The sequence below is a fragment of the Eptatretus burgeri genome, chromosome 15 (genome assembly GCF_056783735.1).
Source record: "Eptatretus burgeri isolate ZD-2024b chromosome 15, Ebu_testis_v1, whole genome shotgun sequence".
In the NCBI taxonomy this organism is placed as follows: Eukaryota; Metazoa; Chordata; class Myxini; order Myxiniformes; family Myxinidae; genus Eptatretus; species Eptatretus burgeri.
The window spans coordinates 7,176,817-7,195,747 of record NC_140975.1 but is presented as its reverse complement, the minus strand read 5'-3'; the positions used below and the strand labels follow the sequence as shown (position 1 = coordinate 7,195,747).

Genomic DNA, 18,931 nt, shown 5'->3' with positions numbered 1-18,931 from the left:
TTTTGCGATCGCAATCAACAAGATACTTGAAAACGATAGCAAAACAACAAAAATAGCAATAAAATAGGGTCGGAAAAATTTTTCGATAGCAAAAAAACAAAAAAAAAAACGTAGGGTCGGCGGAATTTTTAGGGTCGGGCGGGTTACGCCAATGCAACATTTATTTTTTTTTTTGGCCTAATGCAGTTGTTCCATTCGCCCCTCCATTTTGTGAGTGACGAGAGGTCTAAACTCATCCATTGGGATTTTGTTGAAAGCATGAAAGGTGTTGCACTTAGTTCATTGTTTTGCACAAATATAGTGGGATGTTCCGTTTGTCTGTAAGGTGATTGAATTTTTTTTTTTGTTTGTTTGTACAAAACACTCCTCGTACAACAGGAGGGAAAAACCATGGCAGACATGACTGTTTGCCTGTTTATCCAAATGGTTTTGTTTATGGGATTTGTTTATGGGATTTGTTTATGGGATTCTTCGTCAGGTCAGGTTCGATCTGTGACCTGCTACAGGTACCATGTAAACCTGTACTAACCTGTTCCATGGTCGGGTTGTCGGCGACTAAACCGTCTCCCCCACCAGGTTTTCTGGTGAGGAGGGTGTTTGGATATGGACACCCAGCAGGATTAAAAACAAAACCTGTCAAAGGGCGGAGGAGCTAATTGTGAGCCAACGGCCATCCATATCTAGTGCCCAACTGTGTCTGCGGACGTCCTCCTGCAGTTGGGCTACTTCTTATTAGGAGGTTGGTGGCAGGATTTGCACTCCAGCCACCGTAAAACGCTTCATTCCGCAAAACGCAAAAACGCAAAAAAATCTGAAAACCCACTCCGTGGGAGTACCTCCTGTGCAGCTTCCCTTCGCAGGGCAGCTCACCGGATGATGGGATTGGGGCAAAGCCTTCGGGACCCCCAATCTTTGATAGGAGGGAAACCACGGGGTAACATCCCTGGGTCAGATTGCGGGAGAGTGTGTCGGAGTGGTGCTGAGGTGTCGTCCACCAGACGGCGGTCTCCTTGGGTTAACCTGAGGCGGTCCCTTCGGGTGGGTGCCTGGAATGTCCTATCCCTAAGAGAGGATGATCACCTGTCTCTGTTATCATCTGAGCTCAAGCGTTTGGACATCGGGGTTGCAGCTCTCTCTGAAGTTCGGAGACCGGATTGCGGCGAGATAATGGTGGGTGGTTACACCTACTATTGGTCTGGTCGCTCTGATGGTTACCATACCCAAGGAGTTGCTGTAGCTGTGTCCAATAAGCTGACCCCAATGATAATTGAGGTAACACCGGTCAACGAGCGTATTATGAGATTAAGGATTCGTCACTCCTTAGGTGTCATTTCCCTGGTCTCTATTTATGCTCCGACTGAGGCGAGTGATCTTACCGTGAAGGACACATTCTACGCCACACTCGAGTCTGTGGTTGATCAGTGCCCCAGACGAGATACACTTCTAGTCTTGGGGGATTTCAATGCATCGACTGGAACTGATAGGGACGGTTATGAGGTGTGTGTTGGTCCCCATGGGTCAGGAACTATGAACCAGAATAGCACTAAGTTCCTTGACTTTGCAAGAAGTCATGGACTTAGGGTGGCTGGTTCATGGTTTCAGCGCCCGCAAGCTCATCGCTGGACTTGGTATTCCAACGCTGGCGGTGTGGCAAAGGAGATTGACCATGTCCTCATTGACGGTCGCTGGAGGATGATCCAGAACTGCAGGGTCTACCGGAGTGCTCAGTTCCTCAATACTGACCACAGGCTTGTTGTAGCAACTCTAAAGCTGCACCTTAAATCCTGGAGAATGGTACCATCCCAGCCTAGGCTGGATGTTGCCAAGCTCAGGGATGAGAGAGTAGCTGAGGAGTTTGCGAACAGGCTGAGTGGACACTTGGGGGTCTGGGTGCTTTGGGGGTCCTGAAGAGTTGTGGAACACCTTCAAGACCACCGTCCTTGATGTTGCCGGTGGATGCCTTGGAGTTCACCGCAGGGCAAAGAAGAATTTTGTCTCTCAAGGGACACTGGATACCATTGACCAGAGTCGCAGGGCCAGGCTGAATGGCAGAGCTGAGCTGTTCAGGGAGCTGAGGCGTAAAACTGTACGTGCACTGAGGGTGGACAAGGAGGCCTATGTGCGAGGAATCTGTGAGGGGGTAGAGCATCACCTGTGGACAGGTGATTCTCGTCCCGCTTACAGGGGAATTCGCGCATTACGTTCATCCAAGCCCATCCCTCGGAGCACTGCAGTTCGAGCAGAGAGTGGTAGGCTCTTGACAGAGGAGTCTGAAGTGAAGGCCCGCTGGGCCGGTTACTTCGAGCGGTTGTACCAGGCTGATCCCCCAGCTGTCGAGTTGGACGTCAAGGGTGTTACAATCCCTGTTGCTGACCCTCGAATCAACTGTGGTCCACCATCGCTTGTGGAAACACGGGCTGCGGTGAACCAGTTGAAACGGGGCAAAGCTCCAGGGATCTGTGGCATCCATGCCGAACTTCTCAAGGCTGGTGGAAATGCTGCACTCGTGTCGTTGCATGCAGTTTTGTGCTCTGCCTGGAACACAGGCATCATCCCAACTGACTGGAAGAGGGGCCTTGTTGTCCCTCTCTGGAAAGGGAAGGGTGATCGCCAAGACTGCAACAACTACCGAGGGGTGACGCTGCTCTCAGTGCCGGGCAAGGTCTTTGCTCGGATAATTCTTGATAGGGTTCGCCACCATCTGCTTGAGCACCAGCGTCCAGAGCAGTCAGGCTTTACACCAAAGAGGTCAACGATTGACCGTATCCTTGCACTTCGTGTACTCACCGAACGCAGACGAGAGTTTCGGCAGGGGCTGCTTGCAGCCTATGTTGATCTCTGTAAAGCGTTCGATTCAGTGAATCGGGATGTCCTCTGGAGGATTCTTGGTCTTCGTGGGGTGCCACCGAAACTGATCGATCTGATGTCTGAACTCTACTCTGGTACTGAGAGTGCTGTGAAGTGTGGTGGTACCGCCTCTGACTTATTTCCAGTTGTTACTGGAGTTCGTCAGGGATGTGTACTTGCCCCCACACTTTTCAGCACTTGTATGGACTGGATTTTTGGGAGGATGTCGGAGAGATCAAGTTGCGGTGCATCGTTTGGCAATGTCAAGATCTCGGACCTTGATTTTGCAGATGATGCAGTCATCTTTGCGGAGACTTTAGACATCCTCTTGGGGGCCCTCGAGGTGCTGAATGAGGAGTCGGAGCCGTTGGGATTACGGATTTCTTGGGTCAAAACAAAGATCCAGGCTTTCGGTGACATCTTGGATGCTGCTGTCCTGTCTGTGTCTGTTTGTGGTGAGGATGTTGAGGTCGTGGATAGATTCACTTACCTTGGCAGTGATATTCATGTCTCCGCAGGTTGTGAGCCGGAGGTCAATAGACGTCTGGGTCGGGCCTGGGGAGTCATGGATTCACTGGATCATGGGGTGTGGCGCTGCCGGTACCTGTGCGGGAGGACGAAAGTCCGAGTCTTCAGGTCCTTGGTACTTCCAGTCTTGCTCTATGGGTGCGAGACTTGGACTTTGACCAAGGATCTGAGACGGAGACTTAATTCCTTTGGTACCAGGTCTCTTCGGAGAATCCTTGGCTATCGCTGGTCGGATTTTGTGTCCAACGAGCGATTGCTGAGAGAGACTCGGATGAGATTTGTTACCTGCATAGTCCGTGAGCGTCAGCTGCGGCTGTATGGACATGTGGCTCGTTTTCCTGACGCTGATCCTGCTCACCAGATTCTCTCAGCGAGGGAGTCTCATGAGTGGAGGAGGCCAGTGGGCCGACCACGTGCCTCATGGTTACAGCAGGTTGACCATCATCTCAAGGAGATGGGGATGGGCCTGGCATCTGCCTGGGGGATGGCCAGACGGAGGCCCCTGGAGTACCGGCGGAAAGTGGACGCAGCGACGCGCTGTTCTGGCACATGCTCCCATACCTGACCTGATTCTGTAGCTATGGTCTTCCCAAACTGGTCTTGTGTTGAAACCGCCATCATCCTCCACATCCCCATCATTCGCTGACTCGTTTGGTCTCCTGTAGCTATGGTCTTCCCAAGCTAGTCATGTGTTGAAACCGCCATCATTCGATGACTGGTTTGGTGTCCTGGAGCTATGGTCTTACCAAGCTCGTCCTGTGTTGAAACAGCCATCATACTCCACATCCCCATCATTCGCTGACTGGTTTGGTCTCCTGGAACTATGGTCTTCCCAAACTGATCTTGTGTTGAAACCGCCATCAGTCGATGACTGGTTTGGTGTCCTGGAGCTATAGTCTTACCAAGCTCGTCCTGTGTTGAAACAGCCATCATCCTCCACATTCCCATCATTCGCTGATTGGTATGGTCTTCCCAAGCTAGTCCTGTGTTGAAACAGCCATCATCCTCCACATCACCATCATTCACTGACTGGTTTGGTCTCCTGGAGCTATGGTCTTCCTAAGCTAGTCCTGTTTGGAAAACAGCCATCATCCTTCACATCCCCATCATTCGCTGACTGGTTTGGTCTTCTGGAGCTATGTTCTTCCCAAACTGGTCTTGTGTTGAAACCGCCATCATTCGATGACTGGTTTGGTGTCCTGGAGCTATTCGCTTCCCAAGCTAGTCCTTTGTTGAAACAGCCATCATTCTCCGCATCCCCACCATTCAATGACTGGTTTGGTTTCCTGGAGCTAGGTTCTTCCCAAACTGATCTTGTGTTGAAACTGCCATCATTTGATGACTGGTTTGGTGTCCTGGAGCTATGGTCTTCCCAAGCTCGTCCTGTGTTGAAACAGCCATCATCCTCCACATCCCCTTCATTCACTGACTGGTTTGGTCTCCTGGAGCTATGGTCTTCCCAAACTGGTCTTGTGTTGAAACAGCCATCATCCTCCACATCCCCTTCATTCACTGACTGGTTTGGTTTCCTGGAGCTATGGTCTTCCCAAACTGGTCTTGTGTTGAAACTGCCATCATTTGATGACTGGTTTGGTGTCCTGGAGCTATGGTCTTACCAAGCTGGTCCTTTGTTGAAACAGCCATCATCCTCGACATCCCCATCATTCAATGACTGGTTTGGTCCCAATTTTATTTCTTTTTTTTCATCCTCTTGCATCCTTAACTTAATCCATTTGTTTTCACTGTTCCTTCCCTACACCTTCTCGTCCTCTTCACACACCTCTTTACTCGTCATTAGTCAAAACTTTTGTTTTCTTATTTTTTTTTGTTTTGAATCTCGTGACCAATTAGTCACCTAAATCCTCTTCCAAAGATTTTGACCTCTTGATGGAATTTTCTGTTCTTTTCTTTCACCACCTTGTATTACACGTGTATGTTCCTTATTTTCTTGTTTTATACGTGTTTTTTTTGAAAAAAAACCCTCAATCTTGTATTGTCTGTCTGTCTGTCACACTGTTGTCTCCAAAACGGTTGGGCAGAAATTCACCAAACTTAGTAGTTATGATAACCTCATGGCAAGAAGGTGTGAGAGCAGTCAGTTTTGGCCCCACCTGTTGGGATGAGGCCAAAAGGTCAAGCACAGTACCAAACTAGAGGGGGAGCACTCGGGAGAGTGCAAAACCTCCGCCGCCAATACTGCTGGGTCACTCAAGTGAACCTTATATCTTATTCATTAAATATGATGTCAATAGTGCTGACAGAGTTATAGTTCTTTTCTCCACCTTTTTTTTTTTGGGGGGGGGGGGGGGTTGGAAATCACTTAAAACATGTAGAAATGCAAAAAAAAGAAATCGAAATTTTGTTGAAAAAAAGTTTCAAAACTTTTTTTTTCTCTAACAATTTTTTTTTGGGGGGGGGTTGGAAATCACTTAAAATATGTTGAAATGCAAAAAAAAGAAATCAAATTTTTGTTGAAAAAAAAGTTTCAAAAAACTTTTTTTTTTCTCTAATTTTTTTTTGGGGGGGGGGGGTGGAAATCACTGAAAACGTAGAAATGCAAAAAAAATTTCTCTAATTTTTTTTGGGGGGGGGGACCAAGTCCAAAATCTAATGGCATGATCCTTGGACCATACCTAACCCCTCCCCCCTCCCCACCAAGTTTCGTCGAAATCCGTCGAGGAGTTTTTCCGTCATACTGTTCACAAACAAACAAACAAACAGAAAGGGGTGAAAACCGTAACCTCCATCCATCTTCGATGGCGGAGGTGAAAAATGCAACTTTCCCTTTTACTTTTAACTTTTACATACTCAATTCATTCGTCATAACTAGATTCCTTGAGACAGAAATTGATTTTACGTGGGTATATCCACTTGAAGTTCCAAAATCAGCCGCAATTATAATTTTGGCATGTTTTTTTTTGTTGGAAATCACTTATAACATGAAGAAATGCAAAAAAAAAGAAATCGAAATTTTTTTTCTCCAACAATTTTTTTTTTGGGGGGTGGGGGGGGGGGGTTGGAAATCACTTAAAACATGTAGAAATGCAAAAAAAAAAAAAATATATTCAAATATTTTTCAAATTGGCCACCATATCGGCCATATTGGATTTTAAACAAGTCCAAAATATAATGGCATGATCCTTGGACCAGACCTAACCACCCCCACCAAGTTTCGTCGAAATCCGTCGGAGTTTTTCCATAATACTGTTCACAAACAAACAAACAAACAAACAAACAGAAAGGGGTGAAAACCGTAACCTCCATCCATCTTCGATGGCGGAGGTGAAAAATGCAATCACTGGCACATTTTAATGTTTTTAATTTTTAATGAAACTTTGTCGATGGTATCATCATCAGGAGACTCATGAAATCTGTAACTATTATTTTTGGATTTGACTTCTGGTTTCTTCCTCAAGGGCTGGGGACTTCAGGTCACAGGGGTCAAAATAAGATTTTATTTTATTTTATTTTATTGTTAACTCAAAATTTCTCATTGGGTCGTTCCTGGTGGAACTTTTGCCATCTTTCAACTTAGGTGGTAAGCAGAGGGGTTTGCGATGGTTCACCATCGACTTCGCTTTTGTTATTGTTAACCTCCGCCATCGAAGATGGACGGAGGTTACTGTTTTCACCCCTGTCTGTTTGTTACTTACGAAATCTAAAGATTTAAGATTTAAGATTTAAGAAATCTAAAGATTTTGTAAGAATATTGATGACTTCCGTTTCTGTTTCTTATCTTGCCAAAACGAAGTTTTTGCAAGATATGTTAGTCAGCTTGTATGTTTTTTTATTTTTATTTTTTGTTTGTTTGTTTGTCGGTAATCACGTATAAAAAAAATTCTGCAGAGCACAGTTATCATTGGAAATTTTTGTAACTTCGCATATCAGAGGCCTATAGAGGTCCCTTTCAGTGCACAAAATTTTGAAGGTAAAGGTCAAGGTCACTTTGTCACAAATCAGGGGAGTCGACGAAACCCTTATTTTTTGAGTAATTTTGATCGGATCGTCTTAAAACTTCATGGGAATATAGTTCATGGTCTGGCGCTCAGCTGATTAATTTTTTGTGGCGATGGGCCTTGACCTTCATGGTGAGCGCCTGAGGTCAAACATATTTGACCCCAAGGTCAAATTTTCAAGTTTTAGGAACCATATCGTGTAGTACCTCAAATTGAACACCTCTGAGTGCTTTCCAGATATGTCAAGCTTGAGACATTATGACGTCATTTGGTGACGTTATGAGGCAAAAGCATATTTTTCATGGTAACTCTGTAGAACGATTCTCATCGGAATCTCTCGTAGGCAGATATTCCTCAAGGAGTCGCTCCTGGTGGACAGCAGCTCTGTTCACCTCAGTGTGACCTTAAAGAAGTCACACGTGGTCACCTTTTGGCAAGATACGGGTCACCCTGCGGGTGACATTGGTTTATTTGTTTGTTTGTTTGTAGGCACGATAACTCGAGAACGGAAGAAGCTACCAATGTCAAATTGCACCACGCGATTCAGGAGGGTGATTGCTCGTGCTGATTAGATTTTGGTCAAAATCGGTCAAAGGTCAAGGTCACAGTGAGGTCAAATATTTGATTTTGGATGGTTTGGTACAGATAACTGAAGAACGGAAGAAGCTACCAATGTCAAATTACACCACGTGATTCAGGAGGGTGATGGCTAGTGCTGATTAGATTTTGGTCAAAATCGGTCAAAGGTCAAGGTCACAGTGAGGTCAAATATTTGATTTTGGATGGTTTGGTACAGATAACTGAAGAACGGAAGAAGCTACCAATGTCAAATTACACCACGTGATTCAGGAGGGTGATGGCTAGTGCTGATTAGATTTTGGTCAAAATCGGTCAAAGGTCAAGGTCACAGTGAGGTCAAATATTTGATTTTGGATGGTTTGGTACAGATAACTGAAGAACGGAAGAAGCTACCAATGTCAAATTACACCACGTGATTCAGGAGGGTGATGGCTAGTGCTGATTAGATTTTGGTCAAAATCGGTCAAAGGTCAAGGTCACAGTGAGGTCAAATATTTGATTTTGGATGGTTTGGTACAGATAACTGAAGAACGGAAGAAGCTACCAATGTCAAATTACACCACGTGATTCAGGAGGGTGATGGCTAGTGCTGATTAGATTTTGGTCAAAATCGGTCAAAGGTCAAGGTCACTGAGGTCAAACATCCAAAAAATGATAACTCGAGAATGGAAGAAGCTACTAATGTCAAATTACACCACGTGATTCAGGAGGGTGGTGGCTAGCGCTGATTAGATTTTGGTCAAAATCGGTCACAGTGAGGTCAAACTTCCAAAACATTCGATTGTTGATGGTTTGGTACAGAATCATCGTAGAAACTTCTGGTTTGCGTCGCTTCCTTCTCTGGAGACAGCTTTTATTAGACAAGGTCAGAGGTCAAGTTGACGATTTCGTAAGTACCAGTCTATTACTGCTTGTTTGTTTGTTTGTTTCTTACGAAATCTAAAGATTTCATCAGTATATTGATGGCTTCCGTTTCTGTTTGTTACTTACGAAATCTAAAGATTTCGTAAGCATATTGATGACTTCCGTTTGTTTGTTATCTTGCCAAAACGAAGTTTTTGCAATATATGTGAGTCAGCTTGTGTTTTTTTTTTTTTTTTTTTATTTTTATTTTTTTAACTTACGAAATCTAAAGATCTCGTAAGTATATTGATAACTTCCGTTTCTGTTTGTTTGTTTGTTTGAAGGCACGATAACTCGAGAACGGAAGAAACTACCAATGTCAAATTACACCACGTGATTCAGGACGGTGATGGCTAGTGCTGATTCGATTTTGGTCGAAATCGGTCAAAGGTCAAGGTCACAGTGAGGTCAAATATTCGATTTTTGATGGTTTGGAACAGATAACTCGAACGGAAGAAGCTACCAATGTCAAATAACACCACGTGATTCAGGAGGCTGATGGCCTGTGCTGATTAGATTTTGGTTAAAATCGGTCAAAGGTCAAGGTCACTGAGGTCAAACATCCAAAAAATGATAACTTGAGAACGGAAGAAGCTACCAATGTCAAATTGCACCACGTGATTCAGGAGGATGATTACTCGCGCTGAATAGATTTTGGTCAAAATCGGTCAAAGGTCAAGGTCACAGTGAGGTCAAACATCCAAAACATTCGATTTTTGATGGTTTGGTACAGAGTCATCGTCAACTTCTGGTTTGTGTCGCTACCTTCTCAAGAGACAGCTTTTATTAGACAAGGTCAGAGGTCAAGTTGACGATTTCGTAAGTACCAGTCTCTGACTGCTTGTTTGTTTGTTTGTTTGTATGTTTGTTTGTTTGTTTGTAGGCACGATAACTCGAGAACGGAAGAAGCTACCAATGTCAAATTACACCAGGTGATTCAGGAGGGTGATGGCAAGTACTGATTAGATTTTGGTCATAATCGGTCAAAGGTCAAGGTCACAGTGAGGTCAAACATCCCAAAAATGATAACTCGAGAACGGAAGAACCCACCAATGTCAAATTACACCACGTGATTCAGGAGGGTGATGGCGAGCTCTGATTAGATTTTGGTCAAAATCGGTCAAAGGTCACAGTGAGGTCAAACATCCAAAAAATGATAACTCGAGAACGGAAGAAGCTTCCAATGTCAAATTACACCACGTGATTCAGGAGGCTGGTGGCTTGCGCTGATTAGATTTTGGTCAAAATCGGTCAAAGGTCAAGGTCACAGTGAGGTCAAACATCCAAAACATTCGATTTTTGATGGTTTGGTACAGAATCATTGTAGAAACTTCTGGTTTGCGTCGCTACCTTCTCTCGAGACAGCTTTTATTTGACAAGGTCAGAGGTCAAGTTGACGATTTCGTAAGTACCAGTCTATGACTGCTTGTTTGTTTGTAGGCACGATAACTCAAGAACGGAAGAAGCTACCAATGTCAAATTGCACCACGTGATTCAGGAGGGCGATGGCTAGTGCTGATTAGATTTTGGTCAAAATCGGTCAAAGGTCAAGGTCACAGTGAGGTCAAACATCCAAAAAATGATAACGCGAGAACGGAAGAAGCTACCAATGTCAAATTACACCACGTGATTCAGGAGGGTGGTGGCTAGCGCTGATTAGATTTTGGTCAAAGGTCAAGGTCACAGTGAGGTCAAACATCCAAAACATTCGATTTTTGATGGTTTGGTACAGAATCATCGTAGAAACTTCTGGTTTGCGTCGCTACCTTCTCCAGAGACAGCTTTTATTCGACAAGATCAGAGGTCAAGTTGACGACTTCATAAGTACCAGTCTATGACTGCTTGTTTTGTTTGTTTGTTTGTTTGTCTGTAATCACGTATAAAAAATTCTGCAGAGCACAGTTATCATCGGAAATTTTTGTAACTTCGCATATCAGAGGCCTATAGAGGTCCCTTTCAGTGCACAAAATTTTGAAGATTAAGGTCACTTTGGCGCAAATCAGGGGAGTCGACGAAACCCTTATTTTTTGAGTAATTTTGATAGGATCGTCTTCAAACTTCATGGGACTATAGTTCATGGTCTGGCGCTCAGCTGATTAATTTTTGGTGGCGATTGGCCTTGACCTTCATATGTTTTTTTTTTTTTTGGTCTGTTATCACGTATAAATCACTCTGCAGAGCACAGTTGTCATTGGAAATTTTTGTAACTTCACATATCAGAGCCTATAGAGGTCACTTTCAGCGCATACAATTTTGAAGGTCAAGGTCAAAGGTCAAGGTCACTTTGTCGCAAATCAGGAGAGTCGACGAAACCCTTATTTTTTGAGTAATTTTGATCGGATCGTCTTCAAACTTCATGGGAATATAGTTCATGGTCTGGCGCTCAGCTTATTAATTTTTGGTGGCGATTGGCCTTGACCTTCATGGTTAGCGCCTCAGTTCAAACATATTTGACCCCAAGGTCAAATTTTCAAGTTTTAGGAACCATATCGTGAAGTACCTCAAATTGAACACCTCGATGAGTGCTTTCGAGATATATCAAGCTTGAGACATTATGACGTCATTTGGTGACGTTATGAGGCAAAAGCATATTTTTCATGGTTACTCTGTAGAACGATTCTCATCGGAATCTCTCGTAGGCAGATATTCCTCAAGGAGTCGCTCCTGGTGGATAGCAGCTCTGTTCACCTCAGTGTGACCTTAAAGAAGTCACACGTGGTCACCTTTTGGCAAGACCTGGTTTATTTGTTTGTTTGTTTGTTTGTAGGCACGATAACTCGAGAACGGAAGAAGCTGCCAATGTCAAATTACACCACGTGATTCAGGAGGGTGATGGCTCGTGCTGATTAGATTTTGGTCAAAATCGGTCAAAGGTCAAGGTCACAGTGAGGTCAAATGTCCAAAACATTCGATTTTTTAATGGTTTGGTGCAGAATCATCGTAGAAACTTCTGGTTTGCGTCGCTACCTTCTCGAGAGACAGCTTTTATTTGACAAGGTCAGAGGTCAAGTTGACGATTTCGTAAGTACCAGTCTATGACTGCTTGTTTGTGTGTTTGTTACTTCCGAAATCTAAAGATTTCGTAAGTATATTCATACCTTCCGTTTCTGTTTGTTTGTTTGTTTGTTTTTTAGGCATGATAACTCGAGAACGGAAGAAGCTACAAATGTCAAATTACACCACGTGATTCAGGAGGGTGATGGCTAGTGCTGATTAGATTTTGGTCAAAATCGGTCAAAGGTCAAGGTCACAGTGAGGTCAAACATAATTCTGTAAATTCACTTGGAGAAATGGAGTATTTTTGCTTCGCTCGACGTTACGAGTTCATTTTAACTTCGATTTTAATTTTGTCTTCGGTTTTTGCGATCGCTTAGGACACTTAAAACTCAGTTGTGGAAATTCTGGTAAAAATTGGATGTTTTGGAGACGTTTTAAGATTGTATAAAAAATATTTCACTCGACGCGTCACGGGTCGTCCCATGATGCAGTGCGCTCGAGCAAACGCGTCGTTGAGTTACGTTAAGGTATAATTGCGTGGAGAAATGGAGATTTTTGCTTCAGTTGACGTTACGATTTTTGATGGTTTGATACAGAATCATCATAGAAACTTCTGGTTTGCGTCGCTACCTTCTCGAGAGACAGCTTTTATTCGACAAGGTCAGAGGTCAAGTTGACGATTTCGTAAGTGCCAGTCTTTGACTTTGTTTGTTTGTTTGTTTGTTTGTGAACAGTATTACGGAAAAACTCCTGGACGGATTTCGACGAAACCTGGTTGGGGGATTCGGTATGGTCCAAGGATCATTCCACTAGATTTTGGACTTGGTCCAAACTCCAATATGGCGGCCATTTCGAAAAAATATTTGAATTTTTGTTTTTGCATTTCTTCATGTTTTAAGTGATTTCCAACCAAAAAAAAAAAAAATTGTTTGAGAAAAAAAACCAAATTTTGCAACTTTTTTTCAAAAAAATTTCGATTTTATTTGAAAAGTATTAGAATTTTTTTTTTGCATTTCTACATGTTTTCAGTGATTTCCAACCCCCCCCCAAAAAAAAATTGTTAGAGAAAAAAAATTACAAATTTTGCACCTTTTTTTTCAAAAAAAATTTCGATTTTATTTTTTTGCCATTTCTACAGGCACGTCGATCTAGTTTAGTTTATTCAATCGTGGTTCAGTAGAGTCTGATCCTTTTTGACCCACAATGAATAGGATATCAGGTTCACTTAAGTGACCCAGCAGGATTGGCGGCGGAGGTTTTGCACTCTACCGAGTGCTCCCCCTCCAGTTGTTATTGTTTATTTGTGACTGAAGCTGTCTGTCTTCATGAGCTCAAAAACGAGCATCGTTCAGTTGGCCTTTGATGTGAACTATTATTTTGATCGACACATCGTCAAAGTTTTGTAGGTTGGTAGTGGTGGTGGTTTTTATTTGTTGTTATTATTGTTATTTTTTGCCATGGGAAGATCTTGGTATTGTCTGTAGCCAACGGAGATTTAAACATGAAGCTGTTGCAACGGCTGTGCGTTTGGAAGAGATGTTAACATGAAACGGCAGCGTCTGGCCGCATGCAGACAATTTGGTGCAAAGCTCAACTTAACGGAAACGCAGCAGGTTATTTTCCTTCCTGGTAATTGATGGAGTATTGCAGGACGAACCTGTGAGAGTCAAGGGTCTGAATTGTCGCCTTCGTTACACTGCTGTCACAGGAACAAGAAGCCTGTCTTTCTCAGTGGGAAAGCAACGACTTTTTGGTGCGAAGCAGGGAGCCAGGGGGACCCTTGCAGCTAAAGGGAAGTGTTTTGCCTCTGTCATGGTGGAGTTTGCTCAACGGCCGCCCCCCTGCTGTTCTCGGGATCCACGGTGGCGAGAAAGCCTCATGGGATGAAAAAGACGTACGGATGTCTGCTCCACGAGGCGGCGTTTGTGGTGGCAGTGTGCGCTCCTCGGTTTGTGCTCTGATCTTGAAGTCAGCCTTTCCACGCAGGCCTCTAATGAGGTTGTGGCGTCCTACCGCGCCGGGGCCGTGTGGTCTTGTGGGGGAGTGGGGGATAGCGAATTGGGTGTGCAGTTTTCATCGTTGGCGGAGCCTCGTGCGGTGCACCCCGGGAGTTTTGGGTTCTGGAAATGAACACACACTTCTGTTTCTTCTTGATGTTTCTTCTTGGACTTTCTTCTTGTATTTTCACTCTTTCTTTCTTCTCTTTTTATATCCATTTGTTAATACCAATATTATATTATCACTTGTTAAAAATTTTCACTGACATCTCGTAATCCTATCGGCTGAATGTTGACAAATATGAAAGTTTCAAACGAGCTACGACATATTCCCAAACGTATAATCGGGTTTCTGAACTTACACGCTGTGAGGAAGTTTAAAGGGATCTGTCTGTCATTTGGAACGTTTTACCAATGTGCATTTTTTTTTTCCTGCAGGTCAGCAGCAAAATCCACATGTGTTGACCTATGTGCATTTCCTTTATGGCTTGCAAGATGAATTGGACAAAATTATTATTATTTTACATTTAAAAAAAATCTAACGTATTGTATTATTGTATTGTAGTTTAAATTCAAACGTACTGTATTATAAAGCCGAGTCCCTGCTCCCTTCTTCCCTCCCCCACAAATTCAAACACCAGGCGTTCCATTGAATACCTTGTGCACAGCCATGGCAGACGGATGATGAATACGTCGTGACTTTATTGACCTGTTTCAAATTGGGGTTTAGCTCAAAAGTGTTTTGATTGGTTGATTGCTTTTTGCTCCCGAGTTGTGGGTTTCCCCGGGTTTATTAACCACATTCGAGATGAGGAATCATCCGATTGCCACATTGTTTTGTTATTTTTGTTATTGATATATTTTTTTCACCAGAGATTATTTGAGACTTCTTATGAAGAGGGAAGCTCAGAATTTATTTGCTCAGAGTGCTTCGTTAGGCGCCCTGTTGGATCGTTGTATGAAAATTATTGAGATGTACATGATGAGGTCATGTCAGATGTATGCACTGACGGATATCAATGTACAGTACTTGCATTGCACAAGGAAGTGGATTTTTGTGAGTTGCATTTTGTTAGCCTATCCGCCCGTGCAGTGTGAGATGGCGTTTTGCAATTGCTTCTGTACGTGTGTCATTGGTTATCTCCATATGCGGGTTTCAAAAGGTGGAACGGAGTCCTCCCAGGTCTCGAAGTAAGCCACCTCTTTTTCAGTAAGGGATCATGATTCATGGTCCAAGCTGTGAAGTTTTGTTGTTCTAAAAGTTTTGTTCTCTGGGCCCCTTTTCAGGATCATCACCGAGCCCCAAACAGCTTCCAACTTCAGTTCGTCTGTCGTAATATTCCCAGGGGTGGTTTAAGATCTCTGTCAGGTTTTTCATCACTGCTGTTGCTGCAATTATCACTGGTATAATTTCCGAGCTCTTCAGCTTCCATGAGCTTTTGACGTCATTTTTTGAGGTCTTTGTACTTGGTCATTTTCTTGATTTCTGCGTTGTTTAGGGCAGAATCGCTTGGTACTAAAAACTAATTGGCAATACTTTGTTTTCCTTTTTGTATCTGAGTACGATGTCCGGTCTCTATGCTTTATTTTCAATGTTCACAGTCGATGGGATCATCACGTCATATGTGAACGTTACGTCCTTGTTTTCAACAATTTGTTTTGGTTAACGTTTCCATGAGTTTTGTGGAACTGGCATATTGAAATTTCTGCAGATGTGCCGGTGGATTACTCTACATACCTTGTTGTGCCTGTGTGTATATCTGCTCTGACATGAGTTTTTTTTTTACATCTTGATAGAAGGTGGCTCATGCTTGTTTCTACCTTGCAAAAATTACACTTGGCTGATTGACTCAGTCCTGCCATCTTTAAAAAGTCATTCCTTTAGTGTCCTTGGTCTTGGGTATTTATTATTTGTTCTCCATCCCAGTTGAGCTGACCTCTTTTTTTTTTTTTGTCATTCCAATGAACCTTCTTTGTCTACCCCTAATCTGTCGCAACGTATTATTATTTTTTTTAAATATATATACACATTATATTTATGCCTTCCTGCTCTTTTATCGTTTTCCCAGTTTTTGGTGTATATCTGTTGCGATTTCACTTCATATTTTTATTTTGTCTTTTCTACAATCATTGGTACTCAAACTGCAGTTTGTTGCTGTTTTGGTTTCATAGGTCAGGTCAGGTATGGGAGCATGCGCCGGAGCAGCACGTTGCTGCATCCACGTTCCGCCAGTACTCTAGGGACCTTCGTCTGGCCATTCCCATCTCCTTCAGATGCTGATGAACCTGCTGCAACCACGAGGCATGTGGTCGGCTCATTGGCTTCCTCCACTCATGAGGCTCCCTCACTGAGAGAATCTGGTGAGCAGAATCAGCGTCAGGAAAACGAGCCACATGTCCATACAGCCGCAGCTGAAACTCACGGACTATGCAGGTAACAAATCTCATTTGAGTCTCCCTCAGCAACTGCTTGTTGGACACAAAGTCTGAGCAGCGATAGCCAAGGATTCTCCGAAGAGACCTGGTACCAAAGGAATTAAGTCTGTTTCAGATCCCTTGTCAGAGTCCAAGTCTCACATCCATAGAGCAAGACTGGAAGCACCAAGGACCTGAAGGAATTCCTTTCTTGGCTATTCAGGTGTAACCGTGTCCTCGCTCATTAATGAGGTTGCTCAGTTGGTCCAGGGCCAGGAAAAACGGGAACGGGGAATGGTTATCACTGTGGAAGTTCCTGCATTGTATCTTGAGTTCTGTATCATTGTATCACTGTATTGTATCATTGTATCACTGCTGAGTTCTGTAATATCAATGTGGCCATTCAGTGTTCCGTTGCTTTCTCAGTTAGTTTGACTATTTTGGGGTTTATCTTGTCTTGCATTTTTATAATCCATGAATGTGGGAAAGCATCGAAAGCTTTTTTTTCTCGTATATCCATGCTGTGGACAATTTGGTTCGTCTCGTTTTACAGTTTTCTAGTATGGCCTCGTTTAGTAGTAGGTGGTCTATTGTTCCATAGCATCCTCTCTTACCATCGTTCTAATTCCGTAGCAACAGTTTTTATTGGTCTTGGTCAGTTGGTCTAACTGGAACCGGCTGGACAGCCTAACCCCCCCCTCTCCAATTTGGAGCCATCATGTTGATTCTGTTTTATTTGGGAATTTTAAATCTTTCTCGATTTGCTTTAAAATGCTACTTTTTTATTGTACATTCAAATTATCTCGAGTTTACTTGGAGCTTCCAGTAACTCACTGTGATGAGCATATGAACACGAAGAAGATTATAAATATATGATTTGTAAACCTACAAACATGATGCCATGGACTTGTGGTTTGAGCCGTTTTGGAGGATCGTGATGGATAGACATCTCTGTGGGATGTTACTCTGATGGAGGCCTGAGCTTCATTTCTTTCCCATCTATTGACCCATACACACCGTATTGATTTCTGAACTGACAGGCATGTCTTGTCCATAATGTATGTTGCTAATGCTACTTATGATGATTTTAATTTTATTTATTTTTTAAAGTTGGGTTGGTTGGGAAGGGGAGGAGAGAGATGTGGTTCACATGTCTGAAAAACGAAATTTTTGATAAACACCATGGACAATTTGGTGTCTTGGCATATTTCTTGGGGAAAGATGTATTGAAATGAAAATATGTCTGTTAGGGGGGAAGGGGGGTGGGTGGGAGGGGGACCCTGAAGGTGCTTGAATACACCATTTTTGTTTCCATTGATTAGACAAGCACCTGACCCATTTGTGCAGCTTTGTTTGCTTGTTTGTTTGTTGGTTCTTGTTCAGGTCAAAAAAAAATTGTATTTTAAAAATATTAATTAATTAATATATTTTGAGGTTGCAAGGAAGAGAGAAGCTGCTGTTGTCCTGCGGCAGTAGAGTATGAAAGAAGGTCGGCAAAGTGGCTGTTTGGAAAGTAGATTATAACTTTGTGTAATCCTCAGGCAGGTCCCTGCATTAGTTTACTATTGGGATAATTTGTGTTTCCAGAAGGAGAAGCTATTTGAATCATGATTGTTATTATTTGTGAAAGCAGTTATGTCTCTGTCTCTCTGTCTCTCTGTCTCTCTGTCTCTCTGTCTCTTATGTTGATTGGAACTTTTAAAGCATTACATGTTTTTCATATCCGAGCACTCGTGGGTCCTGGCTTGTTATAACTGGCCTGAATGGAGTCGATTTTCAGATGGCCAGGTCATGGATTGTGCGTTCGGCTTAACCAGCAGGACACTTTGTTTTCTATTGTGGTGTTACTGTGACACTTTGGACGAGCAGGTGTTTGGAGGAGGGACGGAGGTATGTCCAGGGAGAAGAAATTGGTGCAAAATTATAAAATCCCAAGAGTGTAAAGGGGAAAGGGTGAGATTAAGGGAGAAAGCGGGGGTGGCTGGGAAGAGGAATTTATACTGTTGCAGAGTATAGTATTGTTATTGAAGCCAGTGGGGAGAGGGGTTTAAGCAGCTTTACAACATTGTGCTGGAGCAGGCATGGAGTGGAGAATCCTTCCCCACAATTACGCTCCTGGGGCCTCTGTGGACAACATGGGCCGAGACATAGCAGGCAACGTTGTGCTGCAAGATCGATGGCAATTAATAGGAGTCCTAGCCTCGGGCCTGTTTGCCTGCTGACCGATCCTCTGCTGTTTGCTGTTTGCCTTTCTGCCGCCGCGTATCTCTCTGATCGATTTGCCGGAGAGCGAGAGTCGGAAGGGGGAGATAGGGGGAGGGGGAGTGGAGCATGAGCAGGAATGGCTTTGCCCAAGCCAGCTCTGCTACCTTGGCGGCTTTGTGATGGTAAAGTAGCCCTTTCGGGCAATATCCCTAGGCGGGGGCTAATGAATTCCAATTTGGAGCATGAATTGGCCGTGAGTTTGAAAGGGAATCCATCGCAGAAGCCTATGGTAGAGTCTTTGCTCCTTGCTACCATGTACAGCAGAGGCAATTTATATTCTTAGTTGTACACACACACACACACACACACACACACACACACACACACACACACACACACACACACACACACACACACACACACACACACACACACACACACACACACACACACACACACACACACACACACACACACACACACACACCTTTGTATGTATATATA

At 43.5% G+C, this 18,931-nt stretch overlaps 1 protein-coding gene across 5 annotated transcripts in view; it reads left to right on the top strand.

Moving 5' to 3' along the window:
• The window catches only part of MMS22L (MMS22 like, DNA repair protein), a 384,598-nt gene that overhangs the window by 28,889 nt on the left and 336,778 nt on the right, over positions 1-18,931 (top strand). For 2 of the 5 annotated variants that reach the window (XM_085857866.1, XM_085857865.1), the window contains exon 1: positions 13,340-13,758. The exons of 2 other annotated variants lie outside the window; for them this stretch is intronic. In XM_085857866.1, coding sequence (XP_085713992.1) covers positions 13,711-13,758 — 48 coding nt within the window. In that variant the 5' untranslated portion in view covers positions 13,340-13,710. Of the gene's footprint in view, positions 1-13,339; positions 13,759-14,884; positions 14,999-18,931 lie in introns of those variants that run through there. One more of the 5 variants, XM_085857869.1, reaches the window with a different exon arrangement.